The 18227-nt window shown below is 41.4% G+C and overlaps 1 protein-coding gene across 1 annotated transcript in view; it reads right to left on the bottom strand.

Moving 5' to 3' along the window:
- PDZD8 (PDZ domain containing 8) overlaps positions 1-11738 on the bottom strand; it is a 67008-nt gene extending 55270 nt beyond the window's left edge. Inside the window, exon 1 of the mRNA XM_075026478.1 lies at positions 10688-11738. Coding sequence (XP_074882579.1) covers positions 10688-11619 — 932 coding nt within the window. The 5' untranslated portion in view covers positions 11620-11738. The remainder of the gene's footprint in view (positions 1-10687) is intronic.
- Positions 11739-18227: the final 6489 nt, after the last annotated feature.

Below are 18227 nucleotides of genomic sequence, written 5' to 3' on the forward strand. Positions count from 1 at the left end.
AACTGCTGAAGTTTTCAGAGTTACACTGCATCATTTCCACTGCTTAATTACTTAGGAATTATTCGCCAAGGCAGATCATTCACAGCGGTGATTCAAACACCACCATGAAGCCTTCTGCCATGTCACTGCAAGACTATGATCTTCAATTTCTACTCTTCCTATTTTAGCTCAGGCAAACAGGAATAATGGCTTAAGTCATTTACTATACAAATGACATTCATGTAAAAGTCCAATTTAGTTCTTACTACACAATGGCTCACATTTAAAATACTGTATAAAAGGTGTATTTGACAGGCTATTTTTCAAAGGTTTTAGCATCATTTAAAGAATTTTACATATGTGGTATTAGTTATTGTAAGTATTAGTGTCTTCATTTCAGTGACACTGGCAAACACCACAATCTTGCACTTAATGTCATTAAAAAAGCAGATAGTAATATTTGTACACATTTCCTTCTGAATAGGCCTTTTCCATAATTATGTTGCCATTAAAACTGATGCAGAAAAATATATTGAAGCTTTGCATTAAGACTAAGTTGAGAAAGTCAGGAAAAAAGTGTAGGTGTTATGATATCCATAATTTTAAAATATTGGACAGAAATTAAGAAATAACTTTGTAAATTTACATCTTAAATTGTCCCTGTACGTTTTACAGTTTAAGCAACACTAAATTGCTAAAAAAAGTATTCCCAAATGATTATCCTAATTTAATTTTATGCTAGTCATATCTGGCAATTAATTACTGTCTTTGAGTATGTGTAACAGTCTGATTATCATCAGCTGATCTCTGTAATACACTCTTCATTGCAGACAGATTTTCATGACATCTGGTAAGTCTTCAAAAGTATGAAAACTGTACTGCTGTAGTAGAATCCCTGTATTTTCCATTACATGAAACAGCTTTAATGGAAAGGGCTGGGTACACTGCTCCTCACTGACCTTTCTGCTGAACTATAGAGTAGCTGCAAGTTGCACAGGGGAATTAAGAAGTTATAAAGGTAAATTGTTCCCCATGTAGTTTTAAGGCTGAAACGAATTACAACAGCTAGTGGGGGGGAAAAAAAACCACCCACAACAACGAAGTAGCTCTCCAGAGCCCAATCCAGAGTTGAACACAGTTTCTGCTTTTCTCTCATCTCACAAAAAATAAAAGTTTTCCCTCTCTTTTCATTTCTGCTACACCTATCATCTCCTTGGCAGTCTTCATATCTACATATATGGCCACAGACAGGTCTAAAATGCTGCCGGGCTCCAGCTGGGTCCTGCAGTAAACGGTGATGAACTCCCAAGTCCTCAGAGGGCTTATTAACCCAGGCAGGGCTCCACAAGAGTAAAAGTCCTCCCAGAAGGAAGAGTGCTTAGGGAAGCAGATGCACCCAAACAGCTTTGGGCAGGTGTGATGCAGAAGTCCAAGCTACCGAACCCAACACAGCATACACCCAGCTTGCTGGGTAGAGCAGTTTAGGAGCACCCACATCCATGACACCACATACACAGCTATTTCACTGTTGGTTGGGCACTTTAACTCTACCGTAGAAACTTTCTTTGCAACACAAAAGTATCTGTCAACTGAAGTCTTCATTGCAGATTTTTTTCCACTAATTTACTAGATATGCTGGCTGGGATCATTGAACATCTTGAAAGTCTGAATTCTAGCCTTGATTTGATTGGCTTGTAAAACAACTGCAATTTGTTAGAACAGTGAAGGTAAATAATAACAGGAAAAGCTTCCAAAACATGTGTGGATCTTACTCGTGTCTCTTAACAGAGATGAACACCATTCCAGCAGTAAATTCTTTAGTTTAACCAGAAACTCTGACTGCAGCAGAAACTACTCAAAGAAATTATTTATAAATTCTGTGTTCAGCTTAGTATGTCACAATTAACCTGACAAATGTTTATAAAACAATGATTCCCAAATCCCTTCACACAAATTGGTATCCACACTCATTTCCAAAATGAGAATTTATCCACTGTTATGAACAAGCACTCTTCAACCCTCAAACACCAAAACAAACACTTTCAGTACAGCATTTTTTCTTAATTATATAAAATATTGATATTCATGTATCACACAGAATAGAACCTGCTTGAAAAGCTAGTTGTTCCCAGTTAACATTTATAATACTGGATCATTGCTTTCTTCTGGACAAAAGCACAGTTTGAGATCATCATGCAAAAGTTTCTGTAGCTGCACAATTAATGGATTTTAGCAGACCAAGGTGGTACAAATTATCTATTAAATGAACAAATCACATAGGTACGTAACATTCTCTCCATTGTCATTTTAGACAATAAATTTTATTAATCCTAGAAGAAGTTTAAATTTAAAGTCTTTTACTATTCTCTGAAGAACAGTAATATCAAGAATAACCAAATGTTGAGATAGTTTTAAATCAAACAAGTGTGAACATGAACTGTAAACACAGGAGCATATCGGGTGACTTCAGGCAGTCTCTGCAGGAATGCAGAATAAGCAGTTTCCCATAGAAACCGAGTAACATGAAAGGACTAGCTCCAATAGTGAAATCGGCAGCCTGAGACTAAGCCTCTCCACCATTGGAGCACCACACAGTTCTACCACACTGACTACTAAAACCTACTGTCCTTACCCAGGCTACTTATTTAAGAGCTTTCTGATCATGTATCATTTGCTAATAAAAAGATTAACTATTTCACATGCTCAATACATATAAAATAGGTTCTACAAGAGACTCATGCATTTTGACATAAATGAACTACCAAGACCTGTATTAGCTACCCATTTTTACACGTAAATTCTGTGCCTCTATTCCTTGAAGTAATCTCCTTCAAGGGAAATCCAGCAGTCAGTTTTGTGTGACAGGTAGGAAACATTAGTCACACTATCTATCCACAGAAACTAAAAGTCATAATACAGCTTGTAGAAGATGATTCAGAATAGCCCAACTCTAGAGCTTGAACACACCTACCTGCTCCAACAGACAGGCTCAGAGCCAAACTCGGACATTTGTTAGATGCCTACAGTTCCGTAATGTGATTAATTCCTACATGCCCTATATTTACTTTGAAATAAGTTACCTTTCAAAAAATAACAAGTACTACTGCTTATTTCATATTTTATTTAAAAGAGCTGAAAGCTATACAAATTATGACAACTGAATAAAAAGAAAAGTATTTGTTCTCACTGAGCAGCAAGATGAGCTTAAAGTTCAACATCAGAGTTCAGAGGAACAGAAATATGAAGTATCAATGCTAGTGCATGCAAAATGCCATGAAGTACCAAACAAATCTTGCCAGATTTTTCAGAGCCTTCATTCACTATCTACATGAAAGAAGCTCACTGCAGGACTAATATCAAGTAATTTTTAAATACAAAAGAACAAAAGTGTTAAATGAGGTAATTTTGTTTTCGTTATTATTGCACAAAAATCTTTTATACACTGTTTCAAGTAAAAGAAGTTGAAGGAGGTTTTATTTTCCTGTCAGACCAATTAACCTTAACGCTTATTGGATTGGTATCTGCGGCAAGCACACAGTAATCACCAAAACTTACTATTTTATGTCTTCATCCATCTCTCCCTCCAACTGAGTTTGGTTTGGGGGTTTTTTTGGGGGGGGGGGGTTGGGGAGGGATTTTTTGTCCCCAACTATACCTCTGGTCTCCCAGTTTCTTCACTAATCCACCTCAAGTCAGTGCTGTATTAGTTCCTCACGCTTGCAGGTAAGGAAAGAAAATGAAGCATTTGTTGACTAATCAAAGGAAAAGTCTCAACTCTTAACCTGAAAAGAATGCCACCTTTATACTGGGAAATGTCCAATATGTAGCTGGTCATTCATTAAATCTGACTTTACAAAGAACAAGTTTCAAACTGGCATTCTTTCAGAATTAGATCTCTCCAGTGTGAAAGCCCATTGTCCTCGTTTTGGCTGGGATAGAGTTAGGGTTTTTTCTAGCAGCTGGTATAGTGTTATGTTTTGGATTTAGTATGAGAATAATGTTGATACCACACTGATGTTCTCAGTTGTTGCTAAGTAGTGTTCAGACTAAGTCAAGGATTTTTCAGCTTCTGATGCCCAGCCAGCAGGAAGGCTGGAGGGGCACAAGAAATTGAGAGGGGACACAGCCAGGGCAGCTGACCCAAACTGGCCAAAGGGGTATTCCATACCGTGTGATGTCATGCCCAGTATACAAACTGGGAGGGGGGTGGGGCGAGGGCCGAAATTGCTGCTCAGGGACTAACTGGGCATCAATCAACAGGTGGTGAGCAATTGCACTTATCAACACGCGAGTTTTACTTTTTTTTCCCCCCCAATTCTCTCCCCCATCCCACTGGGTGGGGGGGAAGTGAGTGAGCAGCTGTGTGGTGCTTAGTTGCTGGCTGGCATTAAATCACGACACCCATGAAGTACTGGAGCTGGGGAAGAAGACTAAAGGGTTTCAAAATCCCTAGAACCAATATATTTTGAACTTGATATCTACGTAAGAAGATTTACATACATACTTTGTACCACATACTTTCATTTAATCTGAAGAAACATGTATTTAGTGACCCTCTAGACACAATGTAAGCCTGAGATAGACCACTCCCAAAATAAAGAAAGTAAAAAGCTCTGCACTACAAAAAGCTTCCTTCTACACATGTAGCACCCTTGAAGAAATGAAAATATTTAATGTTCTGGGGTTTGGGTATGTTTACTGTGTGTCAGGTTGCCTACAGATCCATTTATCTAACTCCTATATGAATAAGAAAAACTACTTGACCATGCACTACAAAGATAATTGTCAAAGCATGAAACTACTGTCTACAGACAGATCTACTGATTCCAATTATCAGCGCTTTGCCATTAGCAGAACAAGTCTTTGTGCTGTCATCATTCAGAGCATTACCTCTCTGGAATGGTCTGAAAACCCACAAGTATCACAGTGCTGCTTTACCATCAATTTTTGCAGAGCAGAAAAGCACTCAGATCCTGGGTTGTTTTTTTTTCAAATGATTCTCTACATTAGAAGATTTTTTGCACCTAGAATAGGCATGGCATTAAAAAAAGAAAATAAAAAAAGCCTCCTCTTTCAGGAGCAACAGGAATGAGAACTTCAACCAGGAGTGCCTTACAGATTTAACTAGTAAGAGAGATTCATACCACAGCTACAGTAGAAATCCACTCAGGAAAAGAATCTCCATATCCTCTCCCTTTGCAGAAGCTGTAGAGAAAGTAGGTATCTCTACTGGCTACTCATTTCTGAAGTTAAGACATGCTCACAATCCCAATCTCTACAATTATTTCTGGTATTTCCAAGTATAATTTCATCATATGAATAATACATACTTTTTTAAATTTTATACTTTTTCCAATACCTCTATTACCATATTATGAAGTCATTTCTATTATAAAACACACTCCAAATCAATAGCTACTTACATTACTTCTTAGCTTAAGTTTTGCCAAAAATAAGAAACTGCTGTGTAACTCTCAAATTGCATTCTATAATGGTAAATTAAAATAGGTTTGTCTAATGGTTCTTCCCAGTGAAATTCAATATAGCCCCAGCTTCCAAACAAAGCATAAAACTATTTAACATGACTAACTGTATTGCAAATGATCAGTTCCAAGGATAATTCATGTTGGAAGGGACCTCAGGAGGTCATCTAAATCCCTGATACAGAAAAGTTAGAAGTAATCCTTTGTGAGATTACTTGTAAAGAAAAGAAAGTTATTCCACTCTGTGGTAGCATGCATTAAAATAAAGCAAAGTATAGTTTCTCTAACTGGCTAGTATCAATACAAAATATTAGCTTTTTTTAATGTAACAAACTGAGAAACCAAGTGTTCTTAAAATATACAGAACTGACTCACTGCTTAGGCAATATCTAATCTGCTTAGAATCTAAATGGATGAACTTGCAAGACCTTGAATTTTGAAAAAAAACAAACCAGCAGCTGCCAGATTTTCTACATCATTGATTAAGAAATACCAGGCAATTAAATTCTGGAGTGAGACTAGACCAGGAGTACTTCCTCCTCACCCTTTACATATGTACAAAGAGCTTTGTTTCTTCATTATGGCAAAGTGTATTTTTATTGTCTAGAAAGAGCCCCAAACCCAAAGCTCTCTGAAACCTACGCAAAGCAAGATCAGGACCTGTTCAAAACAGCAAAGCTACAGCTGACTGTTAAGAATAGGCTAGACAACACAGCATATTTAGTGTACCTATATACCTGACATGATGCGGGGGGGGAAATATCAAAGTTGCCACCAATAAGCAGCTTAATAATAGGTTAATGAGCAAGGTACAGCTCATTAGAGAGCTAACAGAGATGAACCTGTGAGCACTGCAACAGCACAACCAAGCAAGGAGATAGACATATAGTAAGGACTATTTCAGGTGTCTAAGTACTAAACACACTATGGCAATGCTAGTAGCTACAGCTTAGTGTTAACCACTTTATCCTACTATTAAAAGGACACAATATAGAAAGTTAAAACCAACATGAACAATGTCTATAGTACTACTTTTAAAGAACTGGCTGAGTGTATACAATGAAAAACCAAAGGTTGGATTCAGGACAGTAGATGAACTCCACTTTGTGCTGATCATTACTACCTACCATTCTGCTCTAGCAAAAGAAACCTACATGAAAAATACAGTGTCAAGTCAAGCCATGCCAACAGGCAAGACTGAGTCCAGTTCCTGAGAGTGCCAGCATTAAAGATTTTGGGACAGCAAGACACAGGTCAGTGGCCACCTTCCAGAACACCAATAGCTGACATCATGAACAACCAATGGGGAAGTCTGAGCATGGAAAGCCTTTTCTCAAGTTCCACCCAAGGGTCAACTTGTCTTAGAACTAAAAAAAGGTATAACTGAAACTGTTAATTCAAGTCAAAATAGAGTTATGGAGTATGTAGAGCCAAATAAATGATGCCTAAAGTTCTTCATTACCTTACTCAGGTTAGGGCTAGTTATAAAAAAAGAAAAAAAATATATACTGACTCACAGTTTTCTAGTTTCTCAAGAATGCACCAGAACTCATGTATACCGGAGAATAACAAAAAAAAAAAATTGTCATTTTAGATCTTTCCCACATCTGAACAAGAAACTTATCTGACAGGCCACAATGTTTTCAGAAAAGCTGCTTCTATACAAAGCAACAACAAATACATTAAGGTTAAAGTTAACTATAAAACAGTAGTAACTCTTGCTACTATCAATTGCACAAATCCTTTACCAACGATGACTAAAAAAACAAAGCCTACCATTCTCTGAATGTTACCAGCAACCTTGTTTCCAGAGATTTAACCAAATTCTACAATATGAGATAGCAATTGCCATTCAATGGCAGAGCAGCTTCGAAATAGGGTGTTTTGCCACAAACAAACACATTTCTTAAAGAGCCAAAGAAAAGTGATTACACACTATTAGAATAAAACACAAATTACTGCTTATTTGTTTAGACATAAAGTGCATTCCTCCTTTTTCAATTAGTAGACAATTGCTTTCATGGAGAAAATTGTACATAAAATGCTAGGCAAACTTTAAAATGCACTTACTAGTCTACATTGCCTCCCCTTATAGACACTTAGGAGTGCATCAGGAATGCAACATGCCTTCTTTCACTTTCAAGCTACAGTTATGCACATCACAAAGTCACTCCTAGAAATGGATGATACAAAAGAAGATGATCTTCCTAATCACTGCTTTGCTGCACAAAATTTTGTACATAACTGGAAAGAATACAAAAGTATGTGTGTAGTAATTTGGCTGTAGCAACGGATGGTACACATGTGAAAACACAACACTTTTTTTAATGCAGTATTTTACAATTAAATAACAGAGGAGAGGAGGATCTGCTTTACACAAACTTAGTTACAGGATGTTCAAAATCAACTATTGGCAAAAGTTCTCTTCTTATACCATTCACTACAAAGTAATAACCTCTAGAAGTTGCCTAATACAACAGACAAAGAAAATACCATATTTTAATTTTTAATGCTACTTAGCATCTTGAAACAAGATAAAACTCCTTTGTGGACTTCAATCTGGATGCTAGCTGGGTAACAAAGTGCCCCTTTTAACCAGCTGAAAAGAGAACTCCTTGCACTCCAAATGCTTTTGTTTACAAGTTTGTAATTACTGCTATTCAAAGATTTATTTACAAAGTTACTTGATGTAGGGAGACATCAGAAAGGTTTTGAACTGCACATGGAAGCAAATACTGACTATGTACTTAACCAAAAGGCATATAGGCCATAGGAAAAAAAAAATGGGGAGAGGATAAGCACGTTCCCTGTAGATGAGAAATTGTTAAGCCTTAAGTAAGGTAACAGGTTATTACACACTTGTGAAACTCTCCTGACTTCTTCATACACATTCTTTTCTAAAGAATATATTAACATACCATAATCCCAAGCCAATGTATTCTTACAAATTCTATTAAGAATATCAAGTTTTGCATCTTATCAGCAGGAGGCTTGATTTTCCAAATCAGTTCTCCATACTGTCTAAAGCATAACGTCTCAATTCTCAACTATGCTACCACATAAGAGTGTGTTGTTACTACTCGGCTGTTACCAAGTTCTGCTGTCTAGGGATCTACCTGCATAAACTCATCTGAGACACACTGGTGGAGAATACGTGTTTTCAGTCTGTCTTCCACAACCTTGGGCAACTGTGGACAGCTAAAGGTTCCCATGCAGAGGTCTGCGTTCCCACTTGAAGCTTTAAAGGCAAAGTTCTAGACAGTTAGGCCACCAATGACACAACCTTCCTTCCTTAAGACAATTTCATTAATGCGCATCAAGCTTAGTGTCCTGCCTTCCCTCTTTACCACCCAGTGGGTCAGAGTGACATGTTCAGAACACGGCATAAAATCTAAAGGTAAAAAGCTCCATATGCGGGGTTGGACACTGTTTCACTGAACATTTGCCACCCTGTGCTACCAGCCTACTACGTAGTGTGAAAACCAGCTGTGATGCTGTATTTCCCTCTCAAGCATTGACAAATTCCCAACTCCTTATAACTTAAAGAGAACATTTTAAAACAACTGTTCATTTTTCTTAGTTCTATAATAATTTATGCTTCCTATATTGTTCTCAGTGTCAGTTACCTTCCATCCTCTCACTTCTACTCATTTCTGCCCCAAACACTGCACTCTGCTGCTTTCCTTATTTTCCCCTCAAGTCCCTTTAACATGTCAGTGGCTCACACATGCCTCATGCATTCTTTCTGGTGCAGAAAGTTTGAGGAATATGTAGAAAATTCATTAACTAAATGATGAGAGCACCCTACTGCCCAGGTGCATCTCCCAGAGGAAAAATAAAGATGTCTGTCTTCCTATGCTGAAGGGGAGGAGCGTATCACCACTGGTTCCACAAACACCCTAAAAACTTGTCTAGAGAGCGTAAAGATCATTTGCTCTACTTGCTCTTTCTAGGTATGCTGAGAGTGCTGACAGTAAGAGAATGGAAGCAAACTTGCTCTTGACAGCTTCCCTACTGCCCAGGGATTGTTCTCTTCCGGAGAGCAATCCAGTACCTCAAAATTTGAAAGGACCACCACATTACTTGAAGAAACTACTTATTGCCCTGTCAGAGCTTTCCAAATCTTGGATATTTTACACATCCACTTTCATGAGAAGTCTTACAAATTCAATTGCAGAAGAACCAGCTGAAAACTCTTTAAAAATTACATCACTGCAAAGCTAATTATACTTCAAAATTCAAACAGGCAGTTTTGTTACTCATCTCTGATGAATTTCAGAGCAAAGGCTTACTGGAGAAGAATGTGGTAAACAAAGTAAAACAAAAATCCTTACTTAACACACAATACAAGCTACAAAGAATAAACAAAAGAGAGAGGAAATATGGTATCCTAAGAGTGGTAAGATGCATGACAGAAAGGGAATATGGTACCTGAACAGTGATAAGACATTCAATATCTTTTAATCAGAAACAAGGATGGAATCAAAGCAAAGATGCCACTTCTGCTACAAAAATATCACTGAACGTTTCATTATATTCACTATATAATGCAGTCTGCACTGCAGTGTGTGCACTTGTAAAAGAAAACATACTATCTTACAAAAAAAAGACCAAAAAAACCCAAGAGGTCCCCCAAAGTTTTACTTACCACAATAGTGGCAATACTTCTCTTACCAATTTCTAGATTTCCCCAAAGTCACTGAAGAAATTCAGAAAACCAGAAAGGAAGAGGACCTAGAGATATTCCCTAGAGAGTGAACTTTATCCTTTCTCACATTAAGTCACAACCACCTTGCCTCTATAGGTAAGCATAAGCCACAAGTCTTGCCCAGGTGGCTCATCAGTGGCAGAAGCTTGGGAGAAGGACAACCCCAAACCCACACACTGTCCACAGAGTCATCCTTCTACCTTTTCCAAAGAGGGATATCACAGTCCTGCCATTGGACACCTGACAGGATCCCAACATTTTTGATACCTACTAATTCTGCCACTTAGTTATACATAGTTTGGGGCATGTCACAATCTCACCCTGCAATGGCTTCTTCACCTATTATAAATCGAAAACAATGCTTACTTTCATGGAAAGCTTTTGATATCAGACAAGCAATGTACAAGTACCCCTACTGTAGAAGGGCCAACAGAAATGTCTTTTTACCTACTAAGAGCAAAAGAACAATTCTAATGCACGCCACCCAAAGCAACACTGAGGACGCAGGACATCTTACCTGATTTTATAATTGGGTAAGGTGTGCTTGCGCTTAATAACTTTCTTGAACTGGTTCACAATGATGGAAGTGAGCTGAGGCATGGGCCTCCCTTCAAACTGAGACTTCACTTCAAAGAGTATCACAGGGTCATCCATAAAAGAGAAGGACCAGTGAGTGAAGGGCAGACGCGTGAAAACCAGCTTCAGCTTCCCCATCACCCGGGAGATCTTGACAAAGAGGTAGGCCGACTTGCCAAAGACCAGGTCGGCATCGATGGCCAAGTGGAAGCCACCGTTGTACTCCAGGTCCACCTCAAAGCCCAGCTCCTCGGGGCAGCCTTCTTCGTTGCAGACCACCGGCCGAATGAGCTTGACGGTTTTGAAGACGGGCAGGACGTTGCCGAGAGAGACGTCCCTGAGGCTGAGCCCCTCCAGCACCTTCCCCGTCATCTTGGCCTGGAGCAGCTCCTCAAACTCCACCTTGATCTTCTTGGTGACCCAGTTCCTGACCAGGGCCGTGTCCCTGAGCTCCCTGAAGAGGAAGAGGAAGATAGCATTGAGGAAGTGGCACGTCTCCTCGCGGGAGGAGGGGGCCGGAGGGGACTCTGGCTGCTGCTGCTGCTGCTGCTGCTGCTGAGGCGGCGGCGGCTGCTTGGCGCTGGGCTCCGGGCCCGGGGCGGCGGCGGCGGCGGGAGCCGCGGCGGCCGGCGCTGAGGCCGGGGCCGGGCCGGGGGCCGGCTCCGGAGACGCCTGGCTGCCGGCCGGCTCCGAGCCCTGGAGGTAGTCCCTGAGGCTGTGGTCGGTCGCGACGCGGGAGTAGACGAGGCCTTCGGAGGCTGCGGCCCCCCCGGGGGGCTCCGGTTTCTTCCTGTAGAGGAGCAGGAGCTGAAGCAAAAGCGTGAGGAAGCAGCCGGCCAGCGCCGAGAGCAGGATCACGTAGACCAGCAGCATCCTCGCTGCCGCCCGGCGCCGCAGCCGCGCCCCGAGCGCGCCGCCCTCACCGCGCCGCCGCCATGGCGGGGGCCGCGCCCGCAGGCCGGCGTTTAACGGCCGCGGCCGCCCGAGGCTGCCTCATCCGGGTCCCCCCTCCCCACCGCCCTGATTGCCGCGGCGGCGGGCTAGGGGGGCGGGGCGGGGGCGGCAACCGGCCAACGGGAGGCGCGGGCCCTCCCCTCCGCGCGGCCCCATTGGCTGGAGGCGGGAGGGCCTCGCCGCGCGCGTCACGGCGCCGCGCGCTGTGGCGTCACATGCGCGGCGGGCGCATGCGCGGGGTGGGGCGGGGGGGGAGCAACCTCCCTCCCCGCGCTGTGGGGAGCCTGGCGGGCTGAGGGGGCTGAGGGAGGGACGGCCGCGGCTCTCCTCAGCGGCCCGCTCCCGGGGCAGAGGGGAGCGCACAGACACGCACAACGCAGCCGGCGAGCCTCCGGAGCGCCCACCGAAGCCCGTTCCCCGGCACGGTCGCTGGGGAGTGGCGGGGAGAGGGAGAGCTCTGCGGCGGCCCACCCTGCCCCGCCGCCGCCTGTGAACGAGAGGGCCGTGACGGGCTTCGTTTCGGGGTACTTCGCCAGAAGAAGGTCGGGGTGGGGGGAAGTTTACCCGAGTGCCGTTAAGTGTCGGGCGGAGGGGGTGTCTGGGACGCCGTCGCCGCTGAGCGGGGGGACGGAGGGGGAAAAGGTCTCGCCTGTGGGAAGGTGAGCGGTGTCGTTGGGCGCTTCGTCGGCCAAGGAACGTACGAGGAGCGATGAGAGAGGGAGGGCATTTAGTCCCTTCAAAAATAGGCAGGCTGTTCAGTAAAATTGCTCTGGAGAGGGGTAAAGAGGCAAAGTCTGTTTTCGTGGGAGTTCTGTGGCTTCCTAGAACTGCTTCTCCGTTTCCTCCCGATGAGAGAGGCTTTTAGCAAATTGTGAAAATGCTACATAGATGACATTTTAGCAAGCTCTGCTATTATTGGTGATAAGATATAAATCCGTTTCCATCCTCTTCATTTACTAATGCTCAAAAGCTGTCATTGAATAAATGAAGAAAAAAAAATCCAACAAAACATATGGAGGAAGGGAACATGAAGAAAGCTAAGAACTTAGCACAACGTTATGGTGTTTCAGCCTGTGATGTACATGAGATCGCTGTTGTCTTGTGTGTAGGACAGAACTGTTGTGACAGTCGGGGACAGGGGTTCCTTTGTAGGACTGACTGTGGCTTCCTTGCAGTCAGAGAGGTAAGGAGACAAGGGCATCTCTCCTCCCAGAGTGCACGTAACCCTTTCAGGGGAGGCAACAGATGTAATATGTGCAGGAGGCAGGGCGAGTGGGAGCCGATCAAACTGAGGACCAGGAAAAATGGACATTATAAAAATTGCTTTGAAAGCAATGAACAAAGGTAGAAAGAAGAAGCATGACATGAGGCAGGGCTACAGTGAGTGGGAAGAACATATGTGGAGGCTCTTCAGAAAGAGTCACTTTAAACATTTGAGAGACCAACCCAGAAGTCCCATTATATTCAAATTTGGTTTACAGAAGTGTTCTATAAAATAACCATATTTTTACTGGAAAATATAAACATACTTCAAAGAAACCCTCTTATTCTAATCTAGCAAACTCATTTAAAAGCCCAATCAAAGCAATGCGTACTGCACATTGTTTTTCCAGGTACTTCCCTGTGTCAGGGGTAGTCTTGTCTTTCAGCCCTGAAATAGAAGTTTTATAATTTCTGAAAGACAGCCACAATTAAGGCAAAAGTTACTTAAATGATAAAGCTTGGTTTTTACACCTGTTCTCATTTTTAGTTAAATATCTAGCTAAAAGCTTGTTGGATAATGTTATTTTTTAATAGAATAAACGAAAATTCAGGCTCACATTGTTGGTTTGGGTTGGGTTTTTTTGCCAACCTCCAGAACTATTTAAAAATGCAAATAAGAGGAGAAGAAAATGTGAAATTTAAATGCCAGGAAGATAAAAGCCCTCTTCCCCCTCCCCCTTCATAAAGTGTGTGCGGTGGGAGGATTGAAAAGCTCTTAATGATGCAGTGCTGTGGTTTGAAACTAGAGATTCAGAGTATGAATTTTTTATAGGTCTTGTGACTGAAAGTTGAAATGCCTGGGTGTTTAACAGAGCATTTCTATAGAAATACCAGAGAGGTCGTTAGTCCAACATTTGAACTGCTCTGTTACGGGCCTTTACCATGGCTAATACAGGCACATGCAGTAAGAATGGAAAGGTTTTGGATTTGCAACTAAATGGCTTTTCAGATAAGGAGTAATGTATTCAGAAAGGCAATAGCAGCCTTGATTTGGGGTCAGGAGGAACAGCAGGAGAAGAAAAAAAAGTCATGTTGCAGATGTCTCAATTGAGTATTTTCTTCTTTTACACAAGCAGAATAGGAAATCTGGCACATTTTGTGCACCTGATGTCAGCTTAAGAGCCTCTGAAATGTTCAGCTCAGTAATCACTTCTCTCCCAGGAACATTTTCAACAGGAGCTATGTTATCTTAAAGACACGTTATGAAGCAAGAATCCAGTGTGTTTTAGCATTTTCAATGAGAATGAAAGAATAAAGGGAAATAGCAGCAAATACATTAACATGAATACAAAAAGGAAGTGTAAAAATGTTATATAACATAAAATAGGATTGAAATAAGAGAGAAAAGAAAATTATTTGTCAGGTAGAGAAGGAAAAAAAGATTCATCTTAATACCATCTAAAAAGGGCCTTTAAGAGCATATTTTACTTTGGCTTCAATTTGGAAGTTGCTATTTGCATTTTCTGGAAGTCTGGATAAATAGAAAGGCGTATACAATCTCACCAGTTTCCACCCTGGTTACACAGAGCTTTGTAAAACTGTGTAGTATACACTCAACTGTTTGCACTTTGAACAGCTGGAAATTACTAAATAGGATGCAAGACATGCCAAAAAAAGAAAAAAGACCCTATATGTATATTTTATTTTTTTTAAAAGTACTAGGGGAGAGTTTATTAAAAGGGATATTTCACCTACATTTAAACAAGGAAAATACTATTTTCTTTTGCAAATTAATTTATGATATGATGGCAACAAACCTGTAAGTGTAGAACTTCAAAACCAGTTTTCAACATTTTGCAGGAGATTGCCACAGGAGAGTGTACAAAGATTGCGAAATATGTAGAGCCCGGTAATTTAACCCTGGTAATTTAATTGAGAGCAAGTGGCATGAATTCACAGAAGGGACGTGTTTGAGCTAATTCTCCTGTTCTAAGCAATGAGTAGTGACACCCTGGGAACGTTTGTCCTCATTCCTCTCGTTCATGACTGATCCAAGGATCTTTGGGTTTAGGAAGAGCATTTTTAGTTAACCCCAGAAGTAGGACCAGTCAAAGAGGCACACTTTAAAGTTCATGTCATGGCACCAAGGAAAGAAACATCCATATCACAAGCTTAAAAAAGGGATTACGGGTGGGTTTTTTTCAAAACTGCAAAGTAGTCTAAATACATTATTTTTCAAAGCAGGAAGTGCTGGGTTGTTTTGTAATGGATGGTTTTAGTAATTTTCTTCATCACTGGACTGGAGTCGTTGCCTGCTTTTGTAATATCTGTTGGCAAAATGATTTTATTCTTTCCTGGGCCTCCTATTGTTTTTGTATTACATCTCTTAGAGACCAAAATTAGATTAGCATTCTCATGGGGCTGCATGAAACAGGATTTAGAAGGTGATTAGGTAAATTCTTGAGGAAGAAAAAAAAATCCATTGAAGGCTATTAAATAAATACAAAGATTGCTGGAAGTTATACTGGTGACAGACTGCTGGGGGTGTCCTTTTCTTCTGACCATCCTCAGGCATCTGCAATTTCAGACGGGATACACTGCACAGAGAGCAGCTGGTCTGGTCCAGTTCTGAAGATATGTTAAAAAAAAAAAATAAATACATACAGTGATCAGGATTGCTTCCAGTTCTAGTTCTGAACTCTGCCAAGCACAATGTCATCTTATTATCAGATGATCCTACCTTTTATTGGAGTGAACCTCTTTAAAAACATTGAGGCTTTAGATCATGTGAGATTTCCTTTGATGCCATCTGAATACCTTTTTTTTTGCTTTTAATTCTGCCCTTGAAGGGGCAGGTTGCAGTATGAGTCTGCTCCCAGTGCTGGCAGAAAGGGCTCACCCCGCCTCCAGCTGGTCCCTGGGAAGACTTCTGTTCAACTCACCTGGAGGAACTCGTCTGTCGCGAACCCTCGGAGCCCATTCCCTGCACAGAGCACAGTCCATCTCTTGTGGCTCCGTATTCATTTCCAAATCCCTCAAGTACATTTCACTGTTGCAAGCTAAGTTCCTCCACTCAGAATTGGAGGAAAAAAAATATAGTTGGGTGACTGAATCATATTTAGGCTGTATTGGTGCTTTAGAGAACCACCAGCAGATTGTCAGCTGGAATAAATTGTTGGATTCATTGAGTTGAATGCAACCATTTATCCTACTGAAAAATCTGACCCCCTAACTTTCAGTTATTTTTAAGGATGGTGACTGAGAATCTTAGAAGGTTTTATTCCTGTCCTAGAAATGACTCACTGTATGAATTCAGAAAAGGAAGCTAGACCCATGTTTTCAAGATTGGAATGCATATTAAATGTTGCTTTTTGGTTGGATCCTACCTGAGACACCTAAACATCAATTTTCAGAGTTAATGAGAAATTACATAGTTTACTTTGGAACTGTGAATACTGTGTGCAGCAGGAAAAAAAAATAAAAACTCCGTTGGCTGCCCAAAGATGTGGATGCTCCAAATTGACATTCGTTTCTGAAAAAGAAGAGGTTTTTAACTTTGTGTCTCAATTTACTGATCTAATATGATCCGTCTCACAACAGGGATACTGTTGTTGTTCATGAACAGCTTTGCAATCTTAACATGCAACAAGTAAAGCACTTGAGTTGGTTGGTAACAGTGGCTTAGAGCCCAGTTTGGATCAGAATATGTTAAAACAAAAAGAGAGTGAGGGTTTGCATCCAAGGTTTAGTTTGGCCCAAATACAAATCCAGTATTTTGACTGAAGCTCATCTTTAATTATCATCAAAAGTATGTTCTGCTTATTTAATCAAGAGCTTGACATTTTGGATGTAAAGGTGCTTTGGATACTTCAAGAGGCTCATGTTCAGCTGTAAAGTATCCTGGCTTTTAATTAGGGATTCTGTTACTATCTTACCCAGGCCCTGCCTTTTATTGTATCATGAAACAAGATCCTCCACTTAGGAACTGTAGCTCTCATAACTTTTCCAAGATTTAAAAAAAAAAAAAAAAAATTAACTGTAAATATAACAAATTCAGACTTTTTCTATTAGCAGTATCCAAGGCAAACTGAAGATTTCCTTTACTCCCTGCCTGCTGTTAGATCTTAAATCCAGCAACTGTTCTTTAATCTGCAGACACATGTGAAGCTTGTCACACGTATTTCGCTTCTTCCTGCATTTGCTTCGCTGACTTCTGGTATTTGCCTAAATGCTAGCTTGCTTAAGCTTTGAAAGGGATACATTTGGGATAGTTGTTACCACATTTGTCATATAGTGTTCACTCAAGCGCCTTTTCTTTACTATGAAGCAGATTCACAATCCCTCATAAGAGTTGCAGGCAGCTTCCCCGAGGCCCTCTTGCCTGCTCCCAAATCATCTTTTTCAGACTGGAGATTGTTTTAGCTACTTCCCCTAATACATTTCAAGTATAATTACACTATGATCAATATGTTTTAGATGTTCCACAACCTCACATCATTTTTTTAATACTTGGCTCACTTCCTGGATTAATCCGAAGCAGCCTCTGGCTGATGGAGAGGCTGCAAGAAACTGCATTAAAAAGCAATTTTGAGTTTGTATAAGGGTTCAATGGCTAAAGAGTTAATACACACTTCAGGGATGAACATAATTTGTGAGATGAGGGTCCCTGTGAGGCTTTGTGCCTCAGTTGCCCTTCATTAAAAGTGTAATTCTCTGCATCGGTCCGCAGGTAGTTGATTACTGGGCTGGGGTTTCTGCCTCGGGTCCCGGCAGCAGCCGGTCACAGAGTGTCTGCTCTGTCTCGTTAGCCTCCAGATAAGCTCAGTCAAATCAGGCCACGACGAGAAGCTTTCTCCCTTCTGCTGGAGGTTACCACCCCTGCGGTAAGGTCAGAGCTGAACACGTGTCTGTGCTGCAGCCATTTCGGTGCAGAGCTGAGACTCTTTATTAGCCTTTATGGCCGTGAAGGGGGGGGCCAAAGGGCTGCATGAAGGGAGTGGGAAAGAACCGCCTGGCACTTCAACAGTCCGAATCCGAGATCCGTGTCCTAGTCTCGGGAGAGTGCTTACTTGTGCAAATACTCGGTAATCCAATTTCACCAGCCACAGTCCTGGGATCAGTGACATGCTGTGGCAGGTCTTGGGTTTCTGTAGCTGCTCACAGCTCCCGTGTATCCTGACGCTGGCTCAGCTGGAAAGAAAAACTAAATAAGGGGGCAGTAGGGGATTTGAGGGAAACTGCCCCAATTCTCCAAGCTGGAGGGAGTATCTCAGAAAATTTAGCCCAGATCCGTGAGATTTCTTGGGGAAGATTCTGGGATTTCT

Source organism: Buteo buteo, chromosome 4 (genome assembly GCF_964188355.1).
Source record: "Buteo buteo chromosome 4, bButBut1.hap1.1, whole genome shotgun sequence".
In the NCBI taxonomy this organism is placed as follows: Eukaryota; Metazoa; Chordata; class Aves; order Accipitriformes; family Accipitridae; genus Buteo; species Buteo buteo.